Here is a 23,505-nt window from a genome sequence, read left to right as displayed (position 1 = left end):
TAAGGAAAAGCTAAAGGAGTTCATCACCACCAAACCAGTATATGAAATGCTGAAAGGTATCCTTTAAGAAGAGGAAGAAGAAGAAAAAGGTAAAGATACAAATTATGAACAACAAATATGCATCTATCAACAAGTGAATCTAAGAATCAAGTGAATAAATAATCTGATGAACAGAATGAACTGGTGATTATAATAGAATCAGGGACATAGAAAGGGAATGGACCGACTATTCTTGGGGGGGAAAGGGGTGTGGGAAATGCGCGAAGAGACTGGACAAAAATCGTGCACCTATGGATGAGGACAGTGGGTGGGGAGTGAGGGCGGAGGGTGGGATGGGAACTGGAAGGAGGGGAGTTATGGGGGGGAAAAAAGAGGAACAAATGTAATAATCTGAATAATAAAGATTTAATTAAAAAAAAAAAAAGAGTAGGACTTCCTTTCCCCGGCTGCCCGCACCAGCTTCCCCCAGCTGCTGGCACCGGCTTCCCTCCGGCACCCAGGATCCAGGCTTCCCTAGCAGCCGTGGCTTCATCCATAAGGTCGTCCGGAAGGACGTCCAGTCTAATTAGCATATTATGCTTTTATTATTATAGATTATTATAGAAGACAAGTCACAAAAAGTGCTCATGATGGATAGGATATAAGCAAAAAGAAGACAAAGGACTAGTATTTACAATATCTTAAGAACTACAGGTCAATGAGAAAATGTGCAAGAACTCAAGTGAAAAATGTATAGGTATATATGAACAAATTATACACAAGAAAATAAATTTCTAACTCCATTAGTAATTATGAAAATGAAACACTGAAAAATGTTGACTACTACTGCTTGTCCCCCAAAATCTGATGATATCAAATGTTAGTGAGAATGTGAGAAAGGTACTCTCCTATATTAGTGGTAGGAGTTTAAATTGGTATACTTATATAGTGAGAAATTTGACAATATTTAGTACACATGAATATGTGCATACCCTAAGATGCAGCAAATCCTCTGGTATGTAAGATGTTTATTGCAGCATTGTTTTTAATAGCGAAAAACTGGGAAATAGCCCTAAATATTCATAAAATGAGGTACAGACATACAATGGAATATAACACGACTATTTAAAAAAAATTAGTTGTAAATGAGCCTCTGCCATAACACTAGATGTGCATTCCTAAACATCTGACATTCTGAACACAGGCACACTAAAATACCACTGGTTATGTGAAAATATCTAAACCAAACACTGAAAATACTAGTAATTGTGTAAACAGTTGGGTTTGGAGAAGACCACTCTAAACCTATGCAACTTTAGAACCTGAACACTAAAAATGAGAGTAAGTAAGTAACAGTAATTGGAGCCTCAGAAGATAACTTAGGACTGTCCAAGCAGTTATGACAATGGATTCCTAGGGAAATACTAAAAATGCATAAAAATAATAAGGAAATGTTGACTTGTGAATGCTGAAACAGTGCATTCACTGAAGTGGAGGTGAGCGCCAGAAGTTAAGAGCCCTACAATGCTAAGACTGTGACATTAAAGAGAAAAAAAGAACACTAAGCAGACAAGCTGAGAGCCTACCCCCGTCCCTTCCTTGCTAAAATTGTAATTCTACACTCTATCACACTTCTCCTTAGCTAGAAAATAAAGGAACACAACTTTCCCACTGACCTGACATCATTCCTGCATTTATCAATCACTTGTGAGGTAATGAGTTTCAGAATACAGGTGGTTGGAAAAGAGAAATAAGGGGGTAATAAATTTTATCTGTAATGTGTGTGTATATACATATATATGTGTGTATATATATATATACATACACAAATACGTATATACACACACATACACACACACACACACGTATATACACATTTCTTTTTTTTTTTTTTTTCCTAACAACAGAAACAGAAATTTGACAGTTTTGGAGGCTAGAAGTACAAGATCAGAGTGGCAGCACGGTCAGGTTCTGGCTAAGGCTCTCAGGTTGCAGAGTGCTGACTTCTTGCTGTGCCCTCACGTGGTGAAAGAGGCATTCTATATTCTTCATAAATTATTTCTTAGATCATGTAAAGATGAACTAACATTGCAAAGGGACACTAAAATGCACGTTTGTTTTTCACAAAACAAATTTAGAGTGTTCTATAAAAGGCTGCAAAAATGACTTGACCTTTCTATCCACCTTCCAGCCCAATCTGAGTATCAAGGGTCTTCAGTACAGGTATCTGAAACAATAACAGGGATGTGAGTTTTCCATAGGAAGCCTAATTCTACCATTCGCTCCATAATCTCGCACTTAGAAAATAGCAAATGTACCTTAATGTCCCACTGAGAAGCTCATTTTCAAGTAGACAATGATTAAAAATTACAACTTTCCCTTGAATCTTCATACATACATCTCACGTGCAAAAGCCAATTATTACTGTCAACTAAACTACTGACTTTATACAGGTTTCATTAGTTTTTCTACTAACATCCTTTTTCTGTTCCAGAATCCAGTCTAGGACACCACAATGCATTTGGTCATCATGTCTTCTTAATCTCTTCTGATCAACATCAGTTTCTTAGTCTTTCCTTATTTTTCATGATGATGTTATTCTTTATCACTTGTTTCAGGTAGTATTTGCCAGGTTTCTTCATTGTGAAGTTACTATTTTTTTCTTCCATCTATTCTTTAGTTCAGCCCATACCTGAGGGATGCTTCTGAAGAGGGCAGGAGGTTAGGAGGGTATGGGGAGAAGATTCATCCCTTCTCCCTAATTATGTATTTATTCAAACATTTATTTATATCAGCATGGACTCGTTTATATTTTTGTTCTACTTTGGATAATAATCAAATACTAGATTATTTTGTTGCTCATACTGTTCCTGTTCTAGACATTGGGAGCTCTTTCAGATTGGCTCCTGTATTGCTTTGACATGGACCATCATTTTTTTTCAAGTGCTTCCTTACTTTCTGGCACTACTAGATGCTCTAGTGTCATCTTGTATTTTCCTTACTCCATCCATAAAATCAGCCATTTCTCAAAGGACTCCTGCTTGCTTTTACTTCAGAATAATATTTAGAAATCAAGATCTGGGCACTGTGTCTACTAGCTTCTAGACCAGTGATGGCGAACCTATGACACGCGTGTCAGGTGACACACGACGTCATTTTTTTGGTTGATTTTTTTTGGTTGTTAAATGGCATTTAAATATATAAATAAATATAAAAAATATAAGTCTTTGTTTTACTATGGTTGCAAATATCAAAAAGTTTCTATATGTGACACGGCACCAGACTTAAGTTAGGGTTTTTCAAAATGCTGGCACGCCGAGCTCAAAAGGTTCACCATCACTGCTCTAGGGATTGAACCTTCAACCCAGGCATGTTCCCTTGACAGGGAATTACACCCTTTGGTGTGTGGGCTGATGCTCCAAACACTGAGCTACACGGGCCAGCTTCTTTGGTTTTTAATCCCAGACTGAGTTTCCCTCTAATACCTAGCATACTCAAACTGTATCCTCTATTAGCATGCAGTTCATTAAACTCAAGTTCTAGTATTAGTTTTACTGAAACAGGAAAGTAAAATACATTTCAAAATAGAGTCCCATGAGAGGTCATCTCCAGTGCTGGGACTATACATCAGCACACAATTAGAACTATATAAAAATATATTCTTTGATTGGTTTTAACCAGTGTGCTGTTATTTCAATATTCACTGATCCTTGAACAACATGCATTTGAACTGTGCAGGTCCATTTAGACACAATTTTTTTTCAATAAATACTCTAAATGTATTTTCTCTTATGATTTTCATAATATTTTCTCTTTTCTAGCTTAATCTGTTATAAGAAAACAGTAATATAATATACATAACATACAAAATATGGTTAATTGACTATTCATGTTATCAGTAAGGCTTCCAGTTAACAGCAGGTTATTAGTGGTTAAGTTTTTGGGAAATCAAGTTATATATGAAGTTTTGACTATAAGGGGGGAGAGAGGGACGGAGGGAGGGAAGTGAGGGGTCAGCACCCCTAACCCTTGCATTATTTAATAGTCAACTGTCCTTGCTCTGAAATAATAAAAGCCATTTTCTGTTAAAAAGAGAAAGAGACCAATATAATGGCTTACTATGTATATAGTATAAATATACCAGTTTAAAGATAAGAAAATAGAGAAATTATGTGACATGCCTTACATCACACCACCAGCAAAGGGCAAAACTAGAACTTAACTGTTTAAATCCAATTATTCTACACCAGTTTCCATGGTATCTGTATCACACTCCATTTTAGGTTATAAAAAAGAAGTCAATTTATAAAATAAAAACAAAAGTGATCTTCTTGTTTCAAGAGATAAAATGTAGTTAGTTCACCTTCTAAAATCAATTAACAGTATAAAGTATACATTCATACTTAAGAAGCAAAAACACAACTAAAATAAACACAAATTTATTTAGGGAACGAGTATTTACTTAACAACTACAAACAAGCTGGACAAAGATGACACACATTCTAGCTTTCCCAGAAGAACTCATAATCTAATGATGCCAGGGATGTGGCTGGGTGTAAGAAAACTAATCTAGAAACAAGACAATTTAGGTGAAATGCAAATATACAAATATTCTTCATTTTCCTTTTCTTATAACTTTATCAGTTTATAATAGATGTTATTGTTTACTGGCAGAGGTAACTAGACTATTTACTAAAAAGAAATGTTTGGTTATGATTGAAGTATAACTGTTACTTTGCTAGATTAACTGTTGCAATGCTGAAAAGCAACAAGATACAACAAGACTTAAATAGAGAGGCAACAATCCTGGATTTCAGTTCAGATTCTATGTCATATTAGCTATCCAACATTGGGAAAACCATTTAGCCTCTCAGTCTATATATCGCCATATTTAAAATGGATATATAGGAGACACACACACACACACACACACACACACACACATATATAAATACATATCCCACTTATTTCACAAGACTTTTGAAGGCTCAAGTAAGAATTTCATGGTAAAACTTCTTTGTAAATTATGAAGTGCTATCCAAATGCAAACTACTACGACCGTTCAACCAGTCAACAGATCGACCAGTCACTATGATGTGCACTGATCACCAGGGGGCAGACGCTCAACACAGGAGCTACCCCTGGTGGTCAGTGCGCTGCCACAGTGAGAGCACCGCTCAGGGAGCTTACCGAGCAGCGATGGCAGGCACAGAGGAGCCAAGATGAGCGGGAGCGGGCGCGGCACCCGGTCCAGGCTCCAGCTCCTCCCAGGCCACCTGCCGCTTGGCACACTACTACATCCATCAGTGGGATGTTGAACTGCTGGGAATCAGGCTGAAACCAGCAGTCCAACATCCCGCGAGGGGTCCCAGATTGCAAAGAGGACGCAGGCCAGGCTGAGGGACCCCACCGGTGCACGAATCCATGCACCAGGCCTCTAGTTAAGATATAATGCTAAAGATTAAATCCTATAAAGCCATAGCTAAATGTTTTAACTGAAAATACCTACCTTAACAAAATTATCAGGAAACATTCCTCTTCTCCCATTTAGTTCTCCTTCTAGCCATCCTTCCTCCTGTAGTTTTTTCACATTCCTGATGATTTCCCCAACTCGAATAGTTAATTCATCATCATGCACAGCATCATAGTCATACTCCACAATATAGTCAACTAAAAAAAGAAACAATAGATTAATGTCTAAAACTTATTTATATAACTTTCAAGTTTTATTATTTATATAATCATCCTTCATTGATTATCTTAGCTAGATCTCTGGATAATTTGCTGAAGATTCCACATCAGATGGCTTTTTTCTTTAAACCTCATGAACCTCTGCTAGCATCAAACTTTTCTTCTGCAGTCTCCTCTCCTCTCAGTCTTCAGATCCTGGTCAACACAACCACTGAGCCACACTGGCCAGGCTCAGTTTACTTTTAAAGTGTGAAGAAAGCAATCCAAATTGTGCACTGTTGGTAGGAATATAAATTGGTACACCCACTATGGAAAACAGTATAGAGTTCCTCAAAAATTAAATACAGAACTACCTATCACATGATTGAACAAATCCACTTTTGGGAATTTATCCAAAGACAAAAAACTAACTTTTAAAAGATATATGCACAACCATGTTCAATGCAGCATTATTTAAATAGCTAAGATATAAAAACCACCCAAGCTTCCATTGTTGAATAAATGGATTTTTTTTAAAGAAAGTGATATATATACACAACAGAATACTATTCAGCCATAAATAGAAGGTTATATTGCTATCTGCATCAACATGGATGGAACTTGAGGGCATTATGCTAAGTGAAATAAGTCAGACAGAGAAAGACAAATACCCAAATACCGTAAGATCTCACATGTGAAATCTTCTGTACTGCATATTTGAAAGATGCTAAGAGAGTAAAACTTAAAAATTCTCATTACAAGAAAAAATTTTGTAACTACGTATATAGGTAACAAATGCTTACCTAGACTTACTGTGGTGGTGATTTTGCAATATATACAAATATCGAATCATGTACAACTGAAAGTAGTGTGTTATATGACATATAATAATAGGAAGAAAATTAAAATACAGAAAGATTAAAATAACAGCAGCAGTACAAAAATCAGGAGAAAAAGTATACTAAGATGGCCCTGGCCAATGTGGCTCTGTTGGTTGGAACATCATCCTGTGCACCAAAAGGTTGCAGGTTCAGTTCCCAGTAGGGGTGCAAATACAGAAGACAATTGATTGATGCTTCTCGCTCACATCAATGTCTCTTTCTCTCTCTCCCTTCCTAAGTAATAAATATTTTTTTTAAAAAAATACATGACTCAGTTTTAGCTCCAACATGTAAAAATCTTGGAAGTTGTCACTCTCATCCTTCTCATCCTTACAAGAAAAAAGCTAAACAAACTGAAAATCAATGACTTTCTTTGAACCCATCAGAGAAATGAGGACACAGAGCAAACTACCACTTCAAGACATGGAAAGATAGACATATTCAGAGAGTCACAGCCATCATCTACTAGATCACATCCAGTAGAACCACTAGAGCCATAAACTGGGAGTAACACTGTTACCAGTCTCCCAAAGCTGTTGTAACAAACTGACACAAACTAGGTGACTTAACATACAATACTGTTCTCTCAGTTATAGCTCTGGAGGCCAGAGCACAAAATCAGGGTATCCAGCGGGGCTGGAACTTTCTTAAGACTCCATGGAAGAATTGCTCCATATTTCTATCTTGGCTTCTGGGAGCTGCCAGCAATCTCTGGAATTCCCTGGCTTGCCTAATTCCAACCTCTGCCTCCATCTGCACATGGCCTTCCCCTTATATATATCTGTCTCATATCTCCCTCTCCTTAGTCTTAATAAGGGCACCAGTCTTTGGATGAATGGCCAATCCTAAACCTAGATGACATCATGTTCAGATCATTAGTTACATCTTCAAAGGTTCTACTTTCAAATAATGTTGCATTCATACTTACCAAGAATTAGAACTTGAACATTACTGTCTGAGGGACAAAAAGTTAATCCATCACAAATACTTTCATGGTAATTTCAATGAATTCCTGGAGGCTGAGTGTGGAATATCATGAGAGTGGGAAACTTCTGGGGACTGTAGTCTTAAGAGAACCCCATACTTTCGTGGGCTTTACTTCCAGGAATCCCATCCTGTTCTCACCCTGAAGAGCCCACAGATATGTCTTTGTAGTTCTGGCGAAGGGGAAGGAAAAAGTAATCACTGTGAAATAACCAAGAACCAGAGCATTCTCCATAACAAAGACCTACACTCCAAGGAAATGACCTTATCAGGGACTTATCCTACCTGTGGAAAGGGCATTTCTCAGATTCCAGTCCCTTCTCTTCTGTGTTGGGGGTGGAGGGAAAGACAACAACTAAGAAAGGCTTATAATGGTCACAGTCCCAGGACAGAGATCCACTAAGTTTAAGATTTAATTCTAAGGTTATAGGATGCTTCCTCTCTCCTACACCTTACCACCACTCCAATGGAGCTCCAGTCTAAGAGTTAATTAATGCTGAAAGAGCTGCACAGTGCAAATGCTATCTAGAAAGAGTTCTTAGGGAAACCCAAATACATTAAGAGAGACAACAACAAGGACACTAAAAGAATCTGAAGCCTCTGGCACTTACAGCTAGAGCAAATATTAAACAAAATACAATCCCTAGCTAGATTAATATAAACCCTTACACTAAAAACCTATTTACCTCAGCTCCTATTGCCTAATACATCATGCCCAACTGTCAACAACAACAAAAATTACATCATGCTTTTATTTATTTTTTATTGAATTCAGAGGAAGGAGAGGGGGAGAGAGAGAGAGAGAAACATCAATGATGAAAGAGAATCATTGTTTGGCTGCCTCCTGCACGTCCCACACTGGGGGTCGAACCCACAACCTGGGTATGTGACCTGAGAAGGATCGAACCGTGACCTCCTGGTTCAGAGGTAGACACTCAACCACTGAGCCATACTGGTTGTGCCACATCATGCTTTTAAAAGGCAAGAAAAGACACAAATACAAAGTAAGCATCAGAGCTGAACTCAAAATATTTTTGGAATGAGACAGGGTATTTATTATTTTTTAAATATGTTTTTGTTGATTTTAGAGAGAGGAAGGGAAAGAGAGAGAAAAAAAATCAATGAGAGAAACATCGATCAGCTGCCTCTTGCACGCCCCCTACTGGGGATCGAACCCCAAACCTGGGAATGTGTCTTGACCAGACATCAAACCAGCGGCCTCTTGGTGCAGAGGACGACACTCAACCAACTGAGCCACACCATCCAGGGCCAGACAGGGAATGTAAAATAACTATGCTAATATGTTACTAGTGACAATGGAAAAAACAACAATATGCAAGCACAGTTAGTAAGGTAAGCAGATGAATAATCACGAGGAAATACAAGAAATCAAAAACTCTGTAACAGAAATAAAGGATGCCATTGGTAGGTTCAACAGCAGACTAGACACTGCCATGGACAGAATCAGTAAGCTTGAAGATAGGCCAATAGAAATTTCCCAAAAAAATGCAAAGAGAAAAAAATAATTAAAAAAACAAACAACTACAATAGCAAAAAAAAAACAGAACATCCAAGAACTGTAAAGTAATTTCAAAAAATGTAACATATCTGTAATTGGAATACCAGAAAAATTTCCACAATTAATAACATACACCAAGCTACATATCCAGGAAGCTCAGAGAACACAAAAGAGGATAAATGCAGGAAGTCTACACCTATGCATACCATATTCAAACTACAGAAAACAAGACAGAGAAAATCTTGAAAGAAACCGCAAGATAAAAGCCTAGAGATGAACAAGGATAAGAATTCCAGCCCTAATGGGTTTGGCTCAGTGGATAGAGTATCTGCCTGCAGACTGAAGGGTCCCAGGATCGATTCCAGTCAAGGGCATGTACCTTGGTTGCGGGCACATCCCCATTAGGGGGTATGCAGGAAGCAGCTGATCTATGTTTATCATTGATGTTTCTAACTCTCTATCCCTCTCCCTTCCTCTCTGTAAAAAATCAATAAAATATATTTTTTAAAAATTCCATCAGCTTCTTTCTCTTCAGACACTCAAGCAAAAAGGGAGTGAAGTAAACTATTTAAAACATTGAAAGAAAAATAACTACAAACTTAGAATTCTATTTCCAGCGAAATTAGCCTTCAAAAGTGAAAGAGAAATAAATATTTTTTCTCAAACAAAAACAAGCATTCATTGCCAGACCTGCCATGAAAGAAATATTAATAGAAGTTCTTCAAGGATCTTGCCCACCTTTTTATTTTGAGTGCTTTTGTCTTTGCTGATGGATATATAAAGACTTTAAGAAACTTCACCAAATTTAAACCAAAGTATTTACTAACAAAATAAAATTCTAACTATTTTCCTGGCAAAAAACAATTAATGTGGGATATGACTGATTAAAAAGAAGTAGAAATGTTTGATTGTGGGGGAAAAATCATGTAATAGCTATTAACAGTCATTCAGAATTTTTCTTATCATAGAACTCACTGAAAAGCTAATAAAAGATACAATCCCTTTAGCCATAACAATTCCATCACAAAGATCTGTTCAAAAAATTTTAAATATATTTTTATTGATTTTAGAGAGAGGTAGGGAGAGGGAGAGAAACATCAATGATGAGAGAGAATCATGGATCTGCTGCTTCCTGAACACCCCACACTGGGGATCAAGCCCACAACCTGGGCATTTATCCTTACCAAAATCGAACCATGACCTCCTGGGTCATAGGTCAATGCTCAACCACTGAGCCATGCTGGCTGGGCCAAAATTTTATGTTTAAAACGGACAGGCTTCTGACATGTTTTCTCCATATCATTTCTGAGGACTAACATATCCCCAATAATTATTTGTGTTCTCCTTTTGAGCTTTTGACCAACAGCATTCATTTATTTGTAAAATGTGACTCTTAACCTTACTTATTTCTAAAGATAAGCATTCTAAACTAAAAGAACAGCTCTCTTATTATTAAGGCCAAATTACACTTTCAAGTAACAATCCAAATGCCATTCAAAGGCCTCAAATTCTCTCACACAAGTAGGCCAAGTGCCCAAAACCACATTTTATTTAGAAAACAGAATGAAATACACTCCAGGCCTATTATATGTAATACACTAAATTGAATATTTTTTCCATTAGAAAATATACTAGCTATTTAATTATAATAAATTATCATTAATATCTAATACAGAATCAAACAAGGACAAAAATGACTTATCATTAACAAACCCTAAAACAGTACAATTCCTTATAATTTAAAGTTGTATAATACTTTAAAAATATTTTCACATATGCTCCTTAGATTCACAACAAATCTATAAAGTTTACATTCTAAAACTAAAACTGCACTGTCCAGCTAGTAACCACCAGCACAGGTGTTTACTGAGCACCTGAATTGTGAATAGTCCAAACAAAGATGTTTTATAAAATACACAACAGATTTCAAAACCAGGGGAAAAAAGTACACTATCTCATTAATAACGTATTACATAATTTTGAAATAATGTATTAATTTCAACTATTCCTTTTTGTGTTTTTTTTTTAATTTTCTTTGATTAATTAAATCTTTATTGTTCAGATTATTAGTTATTCCTCTTTTTCGCCCCCATAACTCCCCTCCACCCAGTTCCCACCTCACCCTCCTCCCTCACTCCCCACCCACTGTCCTCATCCATAGGTGCACGATTTTTGTCCAGTCTCTTCCCACATCCCCCTCTCACCCCTTTCCCCCCCAAGAATACTCAGTCCACTCCCTTTCTATGCCCCTGATTCTATTATAATCACCAGTTCATTCTGTTCATCAGATTATTCACTTGATTTTCAGATTCACTTGTTGATAGATGTGTATTTGTTGCTCATAATTTGTATCTTTACCTTTTTCTTCTTCTTCTTTTTAAAGGATACCTTTCAGCATTTCATATAATACTGGTTTGGTGGTGATGAACTCCTTTAGCTTTTTCTTATCCGTGAAGTTCTTTATCTGACCTTCAATTCTGAATGATAGCTTTGCTGGGTAAAGTAATCTTGGCTATAGGATCTTGGTATTGAACACTTTGAATATTTCTTGCCACTCCCTTCTGGCCTACAAGGTTTCTGTTGAGAAATCAGCTGACATTCGTATGGGTACTCCCTTATAGGTAACTGAGTTTCTTTCTCTTGCTGCTTTTAAGATTCTCTCTTTGTCTTTTGCCCTTGGCATTTTAATTATGATGTGTCTTGGTGTGGTCCTCTTTGGATTCCTTGTGTTTGGGGTTCTCTGCACTTCCTGGACTTGTAAGTCTATTTCTCTCACCAGGTAGGGGAAGTTTTCTGTCATGATTTCTTCAAATAGGTTTTCAATATCTTGCTCTCTCTCTTCTTCTGGCACCCCTATAATTCTGCTGTTGGTACACTTGAAGCTGTCCCATAGGCTCCTTACACTATCTTCGTATTTTTGGATTCTTTTTTCATTTTGCTTTTCCGGTTGGGTGGTTTTTGCTTCTTCATATTTCAAATCGTTGACTTGATTCTTGCAATCCTCTAGTCTGGTGTTGGGAATCTGTATAATATTTATTTCAGTCAGTGTATGCTTAATTTCTAGTTGGTCCTTTATCACAACCTCAAGGGTCTCATTAGATTTCTTGAAGGTCTCATTAAGTTTATCGGCGGTTTCTAGAAAATTCTTGAAAAACCTTAAAAGTGTGGTTTTGAACTCTATATCCAGTAGTTTACTTTCCTCCATTTCTGTCATTTGTGTCCTTTTCCTTTGTCTCTGCATTTTTTATGCTTCCATGTGTTGATAAAGTGGTTTTCTGTGCTAAGTGTCCTCTAGGGCCCAGTGGTTCAGCCTCCCCAATTACCTGAGGAGGACATTCTTGGTGCACCCCCTTGTGGGTTTTGCACACAGTCTTGTTGTAGTTAAGCTTTCATTGTTGTAGGTATCACTGGGAGGATTTGACCTCCAGGCCAATTGGCTGTGAGAATCAGCTGTGTCTGCAGTGGGAGAACTTCTGTGCTGGAGACACCCCTCCGAGGCAAGACTTGCTTCAATGGGGCTTTGGTGCTCACTGAGTCTGCCCCCTGAGTGTGTCCTTTATGGTTCCACGGAGCTGGAAACTGGATGGTTCCACTCTGACCTCTGGGTACACTGGCTCCTGGCTCTCTAGGGAGGTGCTAATCTAGCCTCTGCCTGAGGCTATCCAGCAAAAGCCTCCCTGCAGGGCTTGGGCAGGGCGGGGGGAGGGGGGGTTCCATGGTATCAACAGGGCAGGGCTAGCAGTTATGGCTGCTCTCAGAGGCTCCACTTCTCAGTGTCTCGGCAATCGCTGCTAGCCCCTCCAAGAGAAAGCTGCCCTCGAGTTCCAATTGATACCAGACAGTCCTGCTTCTCCCATATGAGTCTGGGTCCCCAGAGACTCACCCGGAACTGGAGCTCAGAGCCTGAGAATCCCTCCCGATTGAAAACGACAACCGCGCCCTCGGTTGCCAGCCCGCTCCGCATGCACCTCCACACCTTAATATTTTCCTTCTGCACCGCACCTCCTCAGAGTCTCGGTATGCTTTTCTCTTTCCTTCTAGTTGTAGAATTTCCACTCAGCCAGCCTTCCTGTGATTCTGGATGATGTCCGTTCCGTCTTTTAGTTGTATTTTTGAAGTGGTTGTGTGAGGCAGCAATCTCCGGTGTTTACCTATGCCGCCATCTTGGTTTCTCTTCCTTTTTGTTTTTTAACATAACTACTAGCAAATTTATTGGTATGTAATTTTTCAATTCAGTATACTTCAGAGAACATATGTACACTTGCTTTGCAGCACCCAATGAAGATAGTATAATTTTACAGTTCAACCAACATTGTTCAAGTTATTAGACAAACTTTTTAAAAATATATTTAATTGATTTTTTACAGAGAGGAAGGGAAAGGGATAGAGTCAGAAACATCGATGAAAGGCAAATATCAATCAGCTGCCTCCTACACACCCCCTACTGGGGATGTGCCCACAACTGAGGTACATGCCCTTGACAGGAATCAAACCTTGGACCCTTCAGTCCGCAGGCCGATGCTCTATCCACTGAGCCAAACTGGTTAGGGCATTAGACAAACATTTTTAAGCAAATTAGTTCTTAATGCCTAAATTTGTTTAACATAATAAAAGTCATATAGAAATATCTCATCTATAAAATAAGTAATTTTCACTTTATTTACTAGATGTAACATCAATGTAACATACTAGTACATGGAGTAGGCAATCAGCAGATCCACCTGACAAGATGCTTAATATCCCAGATCATTGATTTTTCTACCAAAGGGACTTACTAGTAAGAGCCACAATGAGTCAGACAGAAAGGATTAAAGAGTTTCTTTTTAAAATGATAGACCTCATCCACCAACTTGAAACAGGAACTTCACTTAGTCAGCATTCTGTTAATCTGGTTTAGGTGGACATATTTCAATATATTTAAATTTTGTATTGTTCATTAGATTGACCCCCTCTCCCCAACTATTCCAAATTAAAGTACTATTGAACTTAGTGAAAGTACTATTGACGTAGTGAACACATAGTAGCCTCCAAATTTTCTGTTACTTATTAAGGGTGTTAACAAATTTTTTAAATAGAATAAAAAAAGTGATGTAGTTTCTGGCATCAATTAGTTCAGGGCAAGTAAGGTCATTACATATGAAAGGAAGAGAATAACAAGAGTTTTTATTTTAGCCTGGTTGGCATGGCTCAGTGGTTGAACGTTGACCTATAGTCACGGATTCCCAATTCCTGGTCAGGGTATATGTCTGGTTGCAGGGCTCGATCCCCAGTGTGGAGCGTGCAGGAGGCAGCCTATCAATGATTCTCTCTCATCATTGATGTTTCTATGTCTCTCTCCCTCTCCCTTCCTCTGAAATAAAAAAATATATATATTTTTTTAAAAAAAGAGTTTTTATTTTGGCTTTAAATTATGAGCTTCTAAATTATAAATTCAACTGGGTTTTGGTCCCTTTCTTTCCAGCTCTGGCACCAGATACTACAGTCATTGTGATGTTAATGCCCAAAAAAACCAGATTGCCATTTATGAACTCCTTTTTTTAAAAAAATATATTTATTTTATATTATTTTTTATTTTTTTTAACCCTCACCTAAGGGTATTTTTCCATTGATTTTTAGGGAGAGTGGAAGAGAGAAAGACAGAGAGAAATATCAATGTGAGAGAAACACATCAATTGGTTGACTCCTGCACACACCCCAACCAGGGCTGGGCTGGGGAGAAGCCTGCAACCAAGGTATGTGCCCTTGACCGGAATCGAACCCAGGACCCTTTAGTGCACAGGCCGACACTCTATCCACTGAGCCAAACTGGCTAGGGCTATGAACTCCTTTTTAAGGAGGAAGTGATGGTGGTGAAGAATGATGTTCACATGCTTAAATACTCCCAGCTTGCAGACAACAATGTGCCTAATCTTCATGTCATGAAGGTCATGCAGTCTCTCAAATCACAAAGTTTGCCTGGAGACATTATTACTGCTACCTTACCAATTAGGGTATCCAGTATCTCCCTGGTTATCTCCACCTGCCCCCTGAAATTTTGCCTGCCACTTTGCCTCTAGCTGGCCTAAGACTGACAGGCCAAGACCCAAAGGTCTGGAGGGCATGCAACCTGCTAGAGTCACAGGAGAGGAAGCCAAGAGAGACACCTACAGACTATAGAAGGAGTGCTGTGCCTGCTGATGCTAACAAGGAAGCTGAGGCTGGTGCTGGGTTAGCAACCAAATTCCAGGATTTCGTTGTGGACATGGTCAATCACCTCAGTAAAGTTGGAGGGATTATTTTGTGTTGAATATTTAAAAATTTTTAAAAATAAAATTTAAAAATAAATAAGTTCAACTGAATTTTATAGAATACTAGAGGCCCAGTGCATGGATTCGTGCACCACGGGGTCCCTCAACCTGGCCTATGGAAATCGGGCCTGAACCAGCTGACATCCCCCAAGGGGTCCCAGATTTCGAGAGGGCACAGGAGAGCTCCAGGGCGTGTCCGGCCCGTCTCACCCAGTCCCAATCAGCCGGACCCCAGCAGCAAGCTAACCTACCAGTGAGAGCATCTGCCCCCTGGTGATCAGTGCCCGTCATAGCGACTGGTCGAATGAACAGTCGCACACTTAGCATATTAGGCTTTTATTATATAAGAAATTTAGGAAATTTTCATGGCAAAGGATTTACATTTTCATTTGATATTCATTCTGAAAATTCTGAACTGTCAACAGACCTATTTTCATTATTTAAGGTAATTTTCTTAAATTGCTTCAGAAAGTGTGCTTGATAAGAATGGTCTAATTAGTAGATAAGTAAAATGGAATCTTCATCTTAAATAGTGTGTACACATGCACAAGTGCACAAACACACATACACACTCCAATATAGCAAGATAAAATACTCATCAGAGTACAACCCACTGCAGCAGAGTGCAGGAATTTTAATGGAAATCTAATACAAAAACTTTGATATCAGCAAAACACAGTTCTCAATAAATGAAGTTACAAAATACAGAAAGATTATACATTTGAAAGACCAACTTTAAATGTTTCCTAAAAACATTATGAATATGTAGTCTTAATTTCACAAATATACAAACTTCTAAACTTATAATCCAAAACAAATAATTTGGCACTTGATTATTATAATGATCATGATAAATAAATACTCTAGGAATGACACTGTTATAGTTAATAAAATCAGTCTAGATGTTGGGTAAATTTTTTGCTTCCGTTCTGGGGCACTGATGGATACTAAGAAAGTTAAGACAGTTTGAATAGTTAAGTACAAGGATCCTAAAGACATCATCAGTTCAACTGAAAGTATGCTTTACTCTAAGGACTCAGTGACAGGAGTAGAAAAAATATATATATTGGCTATGCCAAGTACTCACTATGTGCCTGGTCAAACTAAAGAGAGATGAACAAATCTTACTTATCTTCCAATGTAGGAATCTATATCTTCATCTTCTTTATATTACTCCTAGTACATTTTAACATATCTCTTGGCGTATGTTCTTTTAATGTACTATATATTTCCTCTCTTGTTTGGATTTCTAATGATTCACCTGTTAAGTTTTATTCCTATCTCAACACTGTAAACTATCCCCACACATTCATGACACTCATCAACAAATGGAGGGGAGGGGAGACAAGAGCATTTATACCAGTTTTCAGGGGTTGCGGAATTTTTTTTTTTTAAATCTATGATTCGAATAATATACCCAACCCCCAATACTTCTGTAAACCATTTGATGCACCAAAAACTTAAATTGGTCCTAATTCCCTTAATGTCTAGCATGGCATTAATCACATTGCTCATAATAACACAAATTCATCTTCATTAATCTCTCATCTAACGCTCCTTTCCTTAATGATGTGACAGAAACTTTCTCTTAATGTTGGTGGTAACTGTTTGTTATTGTTACTATGCTTACTAGTAAAGTATTTTTCTACTAGAAACTCCCAGTGGTTAGATGCCACACAGTCTCTTGCAATTACCTGAACACTGAACCATCAAAAAAGAACCTGAACTAAGTGGCACTAAAATAGACACTGAAATTTAGGATCCCATCTTAGTCATCTGTCTTATAAATTAGTTGAGAAACAGAATGAGATCATGATGGTATGTTTAACAAAGTATAAAAAATTTGAAAGATTATGAGATGCAAGTCTACTTGGAGGCATTGGGAAGGACTGACATAGCACAAGTAGGTTTTAGGAAAGAATGAATCCATAACACTGCCATATCTGACACTAGATCAACATCTTAGGCTAGATGTAAATTTAGAATAATGACTTTTTTTAAAGGAGAGTTTCTTCTTAGAGTAATAGCTTCTTTAAATACAAACAACTAGTAAGTATGTTTTTAGCTGAATGAAAACGGTGAGAGAGTGGAACATCCAGGCACCTGAGACCTTCAGAAACTAAAACAAAATCCAAAACAAAACAGAAGTAATGTCAATTTACTCCAAAGAAAGAAACATTTAGGAGCCCAGAGAAAAATGCCTACCTCACTTGGGCTAAAAGCCAAAATTATGACTGAAAAATGAAAGTATTACATATAGCAAGGTCTCAGGTCAGAGAAGCCCTAGTAAGATGATGAAAGAGATTCTATCTGCTTAATAATGGTAATAAATTACTCTATTAAATTTGAACATCTAACATAAACCTAAAGAAAGCTGGATGAAATGATGTGGGGAAGTGCAAAGGAGGACTGAAAAGGACAAGTACAGACTACCAAAAACAAAAAAAAACAAAAAACAAGGTCTTTCCAATACCCGTTCAACACCACTTCAGTGAAATCAAGGGACCAACAATTAGTACTTTCAAGTTTCTTATGCTTCCTTGCTTGTTTATTATGTTGGCAGTTACGAATACTTGACACTATTAAAAATTGTGTGCTTATTTCTGAAACTGAAGGGTATGCTGAAACTTTGTAATCTGCTTTGCACTGGGTCTGAAAGGAGTTGACTCATGTGAAGAGATAGCAGCAAAGAAAAAGCAGGCATTAAATCCCTGGGACCAAATGAACAAAGGGAATGCTAAATTGTGACCAGGGAATATCCTCAAACATTGAGATAAAAGATTATCTCATTTCACTTATCTAGCACCATTTATATCATGTTTATAGATCCAACTACTAATATAGACAACTAATGTGGTCCCAAGACAAAAAATACAGGAGTCCAACATCCTGTCAGTTTTACTGCTTGGCTCATCCTTTATAATAAAAGCCTAATATGCTAAGTGTCCAGTTGTCCAGTCAACTAATCAAAGCATAATATGCTAAGGCCGCTCAACTGCTTGCTATGACATGCACTGACCACCAGGGGGCAGACTTTCTGGTTGGTAGGTTAGCTTGCTGCTGGGGTCTGGCTGATTGGGACTGAGTGAGACGGGCCGGAAATGCTGTGGAGCCCTTCCACGGTCCCTCCCTGATTGGCCAACCTCCTGCGTCCATCTCCGGCCCTACTTGCGCACCAGTGGAGGCCTGCGCCCTCTCACAATCCCGGACCCTTTGGGGGATGTTGGAGACCCGGTCTCGGCCCAATCCCGCAGGCCAGGCCAAGGGACCCCACTGGTGCACAAATTCGTGCACTGGTCCTCTAGTCTTAAATAATTCCAATAACCAAGCTCATCCTGGAAACAAATATCTACCTTGTATCTCTCACAAGAAACCTAGACTCTCTCTGGTTTTGCTTCCCTATGGCTAGGAGTCTTCAAGGCCTACATACTATCAAACCCCACATCCTTCCCTTTCCCCCAAGATGCCAATCTGAACTGCTACCAACAACCATCCCACTCTCACACCAAGCTGCCCTACTCCGTCTATCTGTCTACACACTACCTTTTGCTACACATATCACTCATGCTGACAAGCTGACTGTAGATATGGACGAACCTCCATCCAGACTTCCCAGACCAGTTTTCTCCCCCACCTAAAAAGACAAGTTCTATTTGAGGACAATCTGCCTAGCAGTAGTGGATATCAAACTCTACAACTAAGCAAGTCATAGCTCCATCATCATGATTACCCAATTTACCTAACTTTCAGTCATATATTAGGTTTTAGTCACCCTTTCTTTTCAGAACACAAACTAAAACTTTCAGATCTCTCACAACTTGCTTTACCAGTTTACCTAGGACGCAGATTTGCAGTTCTGTCCTATTTTCACCCAAATCAAGAATCATTACAGCTCTTTCCTTGCCTACCTTCAGGCCCTTGACAAAACACCATTTCTTTATATACATTAGAAAATTAAACAGTTATCACACTTAAAATACATTTAATAGGGGAAAATGTTCCATGACTAAGGAGGGGAGAAAAAAATAACAAATTTGGATTACATAGCAATAAAAATTTGGAGGTATTTTTTAAAAAAAAAAAACCCATTATCTTTTTTTAATTTTTTGAGAACACTGGCATTATTTTATTTTTTTAAAGTATGTTTTTATTAATTTTAGAGAGGGGAAGGGAAAAAGAGAGAATTCCATGAGCAAAACGTCGATCTGCTGCTTCCTGGACGCATGCATCTTGGTGCATGGGATGATGCTCAAGCAGCTGAGCCACATGTGCTAGGGCTTGTACATACTTTTGATTGGCAATATGGAATGAACTAAAAGCATTTCATGTTCTATAATTTTTATATTAAATACTTTAAAATTCAAAACAAAGAAATTAAAGATTTTTTCATTTTGTGACAAAACCAAATAAAATACCATGTAAATATTTTAACCTGTCATCTGAAAGCATAAGAAATAAAGACTGCTGCCTTGGTAGGCATGTTCAATGGTTAGAGCATCAGCCTGCACACTCAAGGGTTCGCTTTCCCATCAAGGGCATGTACCTGGGTTACAGGTCCTATCCCGCCCCAGTTGGGGTGTGTAGGAGGCGCATGTGGAAGACAGCCAGTGGATATATCTCTGTCACATCAATGTTTCTCTCTCTCCCTCCCTTCTCTCGCTTTTCCCCCCTCCCCCTCCCTTCCACTCTTTTTAGAATTAATGTAAAAAAATCCTAACTCCTGAGGAATAAAAAAAGAAAGACTGCTGATAACCAAGCAAATGAGATTTCTATTATAAGAGGAAACTCCCTTTAAATGATTTTAATAATTTTAATATGATTACTACAGGACCAATAAATTTAAAGTATACATAGATATGGAAATATCTGACAAATACCTTTCAAAAGTTAATTACAAATGCCCCAATAATTCAACCTTCGAGAAACACATTCTGGGTAGTCAAAGTGAAAGTACGCAACAATCACACTTTACCAAGATAATTTGGCAACTCATCTAACCAGAACACAATGAGAAAGTCACTAAGAAAAGACCTCTGGACAGTCAAAAGAGATACTCCAATACCCAAGTATTGATACTCATTTCCTTTTCACACACTACCTAAGGGTCTACTTTATTTTTCCTTTATACAGAACTAGAAATATGAGCAGGATCTCCACACGTGTAGAAAATTTGAGAAAACAGAGTTCGGAAGGGGGACATTGATCTCAGTGACAAGCACACCCAACAGCAAAGCAGAAAAATACTTAAATAACATCAAAATGCAAAGGAGTCTGATCAACACTCCTATATACAATCCACAAGATAACTCCAGGCATGACAGACAGTACCTGACAGATCTGAAATAATGACCCTAAGTCACCAAGAAGATTAATTACATTCTGCATCTCCCACTCAAATGACAGAAAAGTAGTACATATTTGACTTTAGTCTGATTTTTCATTCAAAGCAATTACAGTGATTTTACAATTTGGTGCTTGAAGGAACAATCCCTCGATTACCCAATAAGCTCAAAACCAATCAGTCAGAAAGGAATTCATCCGCAAGTTGGAAATACCAAAGGTTTTCCTGTTTCTGAGTGTTAAGGGCACTTTGTGCGCAAAAGTCACCTGGAAGTGAGCGGGAGGCGGCGGGACGTGAAAGCGGCAACCAGCCTCAGGAAACACAGAAGCGCACGGCGAGTTGTCCAGAAACACTATATGCTTAAAGCATTTCCCACAAAACGACGTGTGGGCCAGGAGGAGCCACATCAGCAGGATTCTGCATATGCCCTGCTCCTAACCCATTAGCTGGTTTCATACATTATTCATTTAGGCTAACAGCGTGCCCGTGTGAAGCAGCAGTTTCCAACTCCGCTCAACTGCAAGCAGTGCTCGCACCCTCCTCATCGACTGCCCGAGACCAAAATCAAGGTGACGCTGGCAGCACATGCTCGTGCCTTATGGCGACGCAAACTCAGGCTTCAAAAGGTAGCACGCTTTGATTTTTTTTAAATTTTTTTTAAGCAGCTCTCTTTCAAACTGCTTTTGATTTTTAACGCGCCGAGGGAGATCGTGTCTCGCCCTACGCGGCACTTGGTTATCAGCAGAACTGTCCGGCGGCTCAGCAACACTCCCTCGCACACCCGGCTGCACCCTCCCCCCTCCCCCGCTTTCCCTAACTTTCCCCAACAAAACTTTTAAAAAGCAAAACAGTAAATAACATAGAAGGCCTTGGACTTTTCCCTCCTCTAGCAAGGAAGTCTACATTCCCAAACAGGAAACTGCTTCTCCAAGGGTTTGCACACAGAAATCCTACCAAACCCCAACCCGGTCCTCGGGGATTTAATATTTAAATGCCCCCAGGCCCGCCTGGGTAGGAACGGAGTCGATACGCGAGCTCCCACCCTGTCCTCGAGGCACCCCCGGCGAGTTTTTCACGGAGGGGACTGCCTTTCCTCACCCAAAATAAACTTCTTTAAAAGCCTCGAGGGAGAGAAAGCAGTTGCAAGTGCTACTCTGTCAGGTTTTTCGATCACCCTTCCCCGTGGGGGGGAGAGGAAGGGGCCGGGGAGAGAGGGCAGCGGGAGCTGAGTAAGCGGGTGGCGGGCGAGGAGGCGCGGCCGGGCGCCCCACTGCCCCCCTCGCCCTTCCCTGCGCAGGAAGAGGCGGGGAGGGGGCGCGAGGCGCACCCGCGAGCCCTCCGGCTCCCCTCTCCCCGGGGAGAGCAAGGTGGCCGGCGGGGCGGAGGGAGGAGGGCTCGGGCTGGCCACCCCCCGTCCCTTCCGCGCCGAGACCAAGCAGGGACGCCGCCCTCCCGAATGGGCCGGGCCGGCGGCCGGTGGGGAGCGCCCCCCGTTTCTTACCCATGCTGGGGGCCCCCGCGGGGAGAAGCCCGGCGCCGCCGCTCCTCCTCCAGCTGCTCGCGCCGCCGCTCTGGCGGCCGGAGGCGGGCCCAGCGCCCCGCGCTTGCCCCTCCTGAGCTCAGGCGGGGCGAGGAGGTGCCTCCATCAGCCCGCGGCGCTCCCCGGACAGTCCCGTCGGCGCGGCCGGCGAGGGGGAGGCGGCGGCCGCGGCTCCTGGCGCCTGGCCCGCCCCCGCCCGCCCACACAGCGGCTTTCCCACCCGGCGTGGCACCCGCAGGGGGAGGGGACCGGCGGCTCCTCTAGGCCGCTGGCTCCAACCCGCCGAGCCCAAGAGCCCGCCCCGCGCCTCCCCTTCGGTGCGCGCCGTTCAAAGCGAGCGCGACGCCGAAGACTGAGGTGGAGACGCGGACCGAGGCCGGGAAGGTGTCGGGAACTGGGCCCGGGAGGAGGGAAATCTCGCGAGATTCCCTCGCACTCCCCGGCCCTCCCGCCCCGCCGGGTGCCGGCTCGCCACCCCGCCCGCGGCCCGTGCCAGGTGCGGTGACGTCACGGCCGGAGGTCGCGCGCCGCCCGCGTCCAGGTGCGGCGGGCGGATGTCGGAGGCCGCCGGAGGGACTGCGGTTTACCCCCCGCGCTCGAGCCGGGACCCGCTGGGAGGGGGTTGCTCGGTGGGCGCCTCGGATGAACAGAGTTTGCTGGGAGGCAAAGGGCGCCTGGGTTGCCCCACTTTCCGCGGCGGCGACGCGGAGCTGCAGAGCATTTCTTCATGAAAAAACAAACAAAAAAATCCCAAGTACAAAATAAATAATATTTTACAGGAATAAATTATTGGCTTCCTATAAGACAATTTTTAAACCCCTTTTCTCTTTTATAAGTATAAGTTGTTACATGATATTCATAATTTGAAGTATTGCCAGGTATGTTTTCTATCCTCAGCATGAAGAAGGGCAAAGGATTATTGTAATCAAATAGTGTTTTTTTTTCTTTTTTTAAAAAAATGAAACATTGGCTACAGTTACACCTTCGCTAAATCCCAGTGTGTTTTTTTGTTTGTTTGTTTTTGTGTTTATGAAAGATTCTTACTGATTTCAGAGAGAGGAAGGGAGAAACTTCCACGGGCTGCCTCCTGCATGCCCCCAACAGGGAATCCAGCCCGCAACCCCGGCATGTGCCCAGACCAGAATCCAGCCACAACCTCTGACTAACCTGATGCGTGGGTCCACCCACGCTCAACTACCGAGCCACACAGGCTGGGCTCAGTCTTAGAATTAGAAACTCTGAATAGAGGTTAAGGAAAACTAACAGGAGGGGGGGAAAGTATAATTAATTCAGCCGGGTTTTTT

General features: G+C 40.4%; 1 protein-coding gene across 1 annotated transcript in view; it reads right to left on the bottom strand.

Moving 5' to 3' along the window:
- The window catches only part of CD2AP (CD2 associated protein), a 114,451-nt gene extending 92,116 nt beyond the window's left edge, over window positions 1-22,335 (bottom strand). The window contains exons 1-2 of the mRNA XM_081093990.1: window positions 22,163-22,335; window positions 5,489-5,649 (exon numbers count right to left, since the gene is read on the bottom strand). Coding sequence (XP_080950116.1) covers window positions 5,489-5,649; window positions 22,163-22,166 — 165 coding nt within the window. The 5' untranslated portion in view covers window positions 22,167-22,335. The remainder of the gene's footprint in view (window positions 1-5,488; window positions 5,650-22,162) is intronic.
- Between the last annotated feature and the right edge of the window lie 1,170 nt (window positions 22,336-23,505).

The sequence above is a fragment of the Myotis nattereri genome (assembly GCF_964212035.1).
Source record: "Myotis nattereri genome assembly, chromosome: 6".
Classification (NCBI taxonomy): Eukaryota; Metazoa; Chordata; class Mammalia; order Chiroptera; family Vespertilionidae; genus Myotis; species Myotis nattereri.
This window is presented reverse-complemented; position numbering and strand designations above follow the sequence as displayed.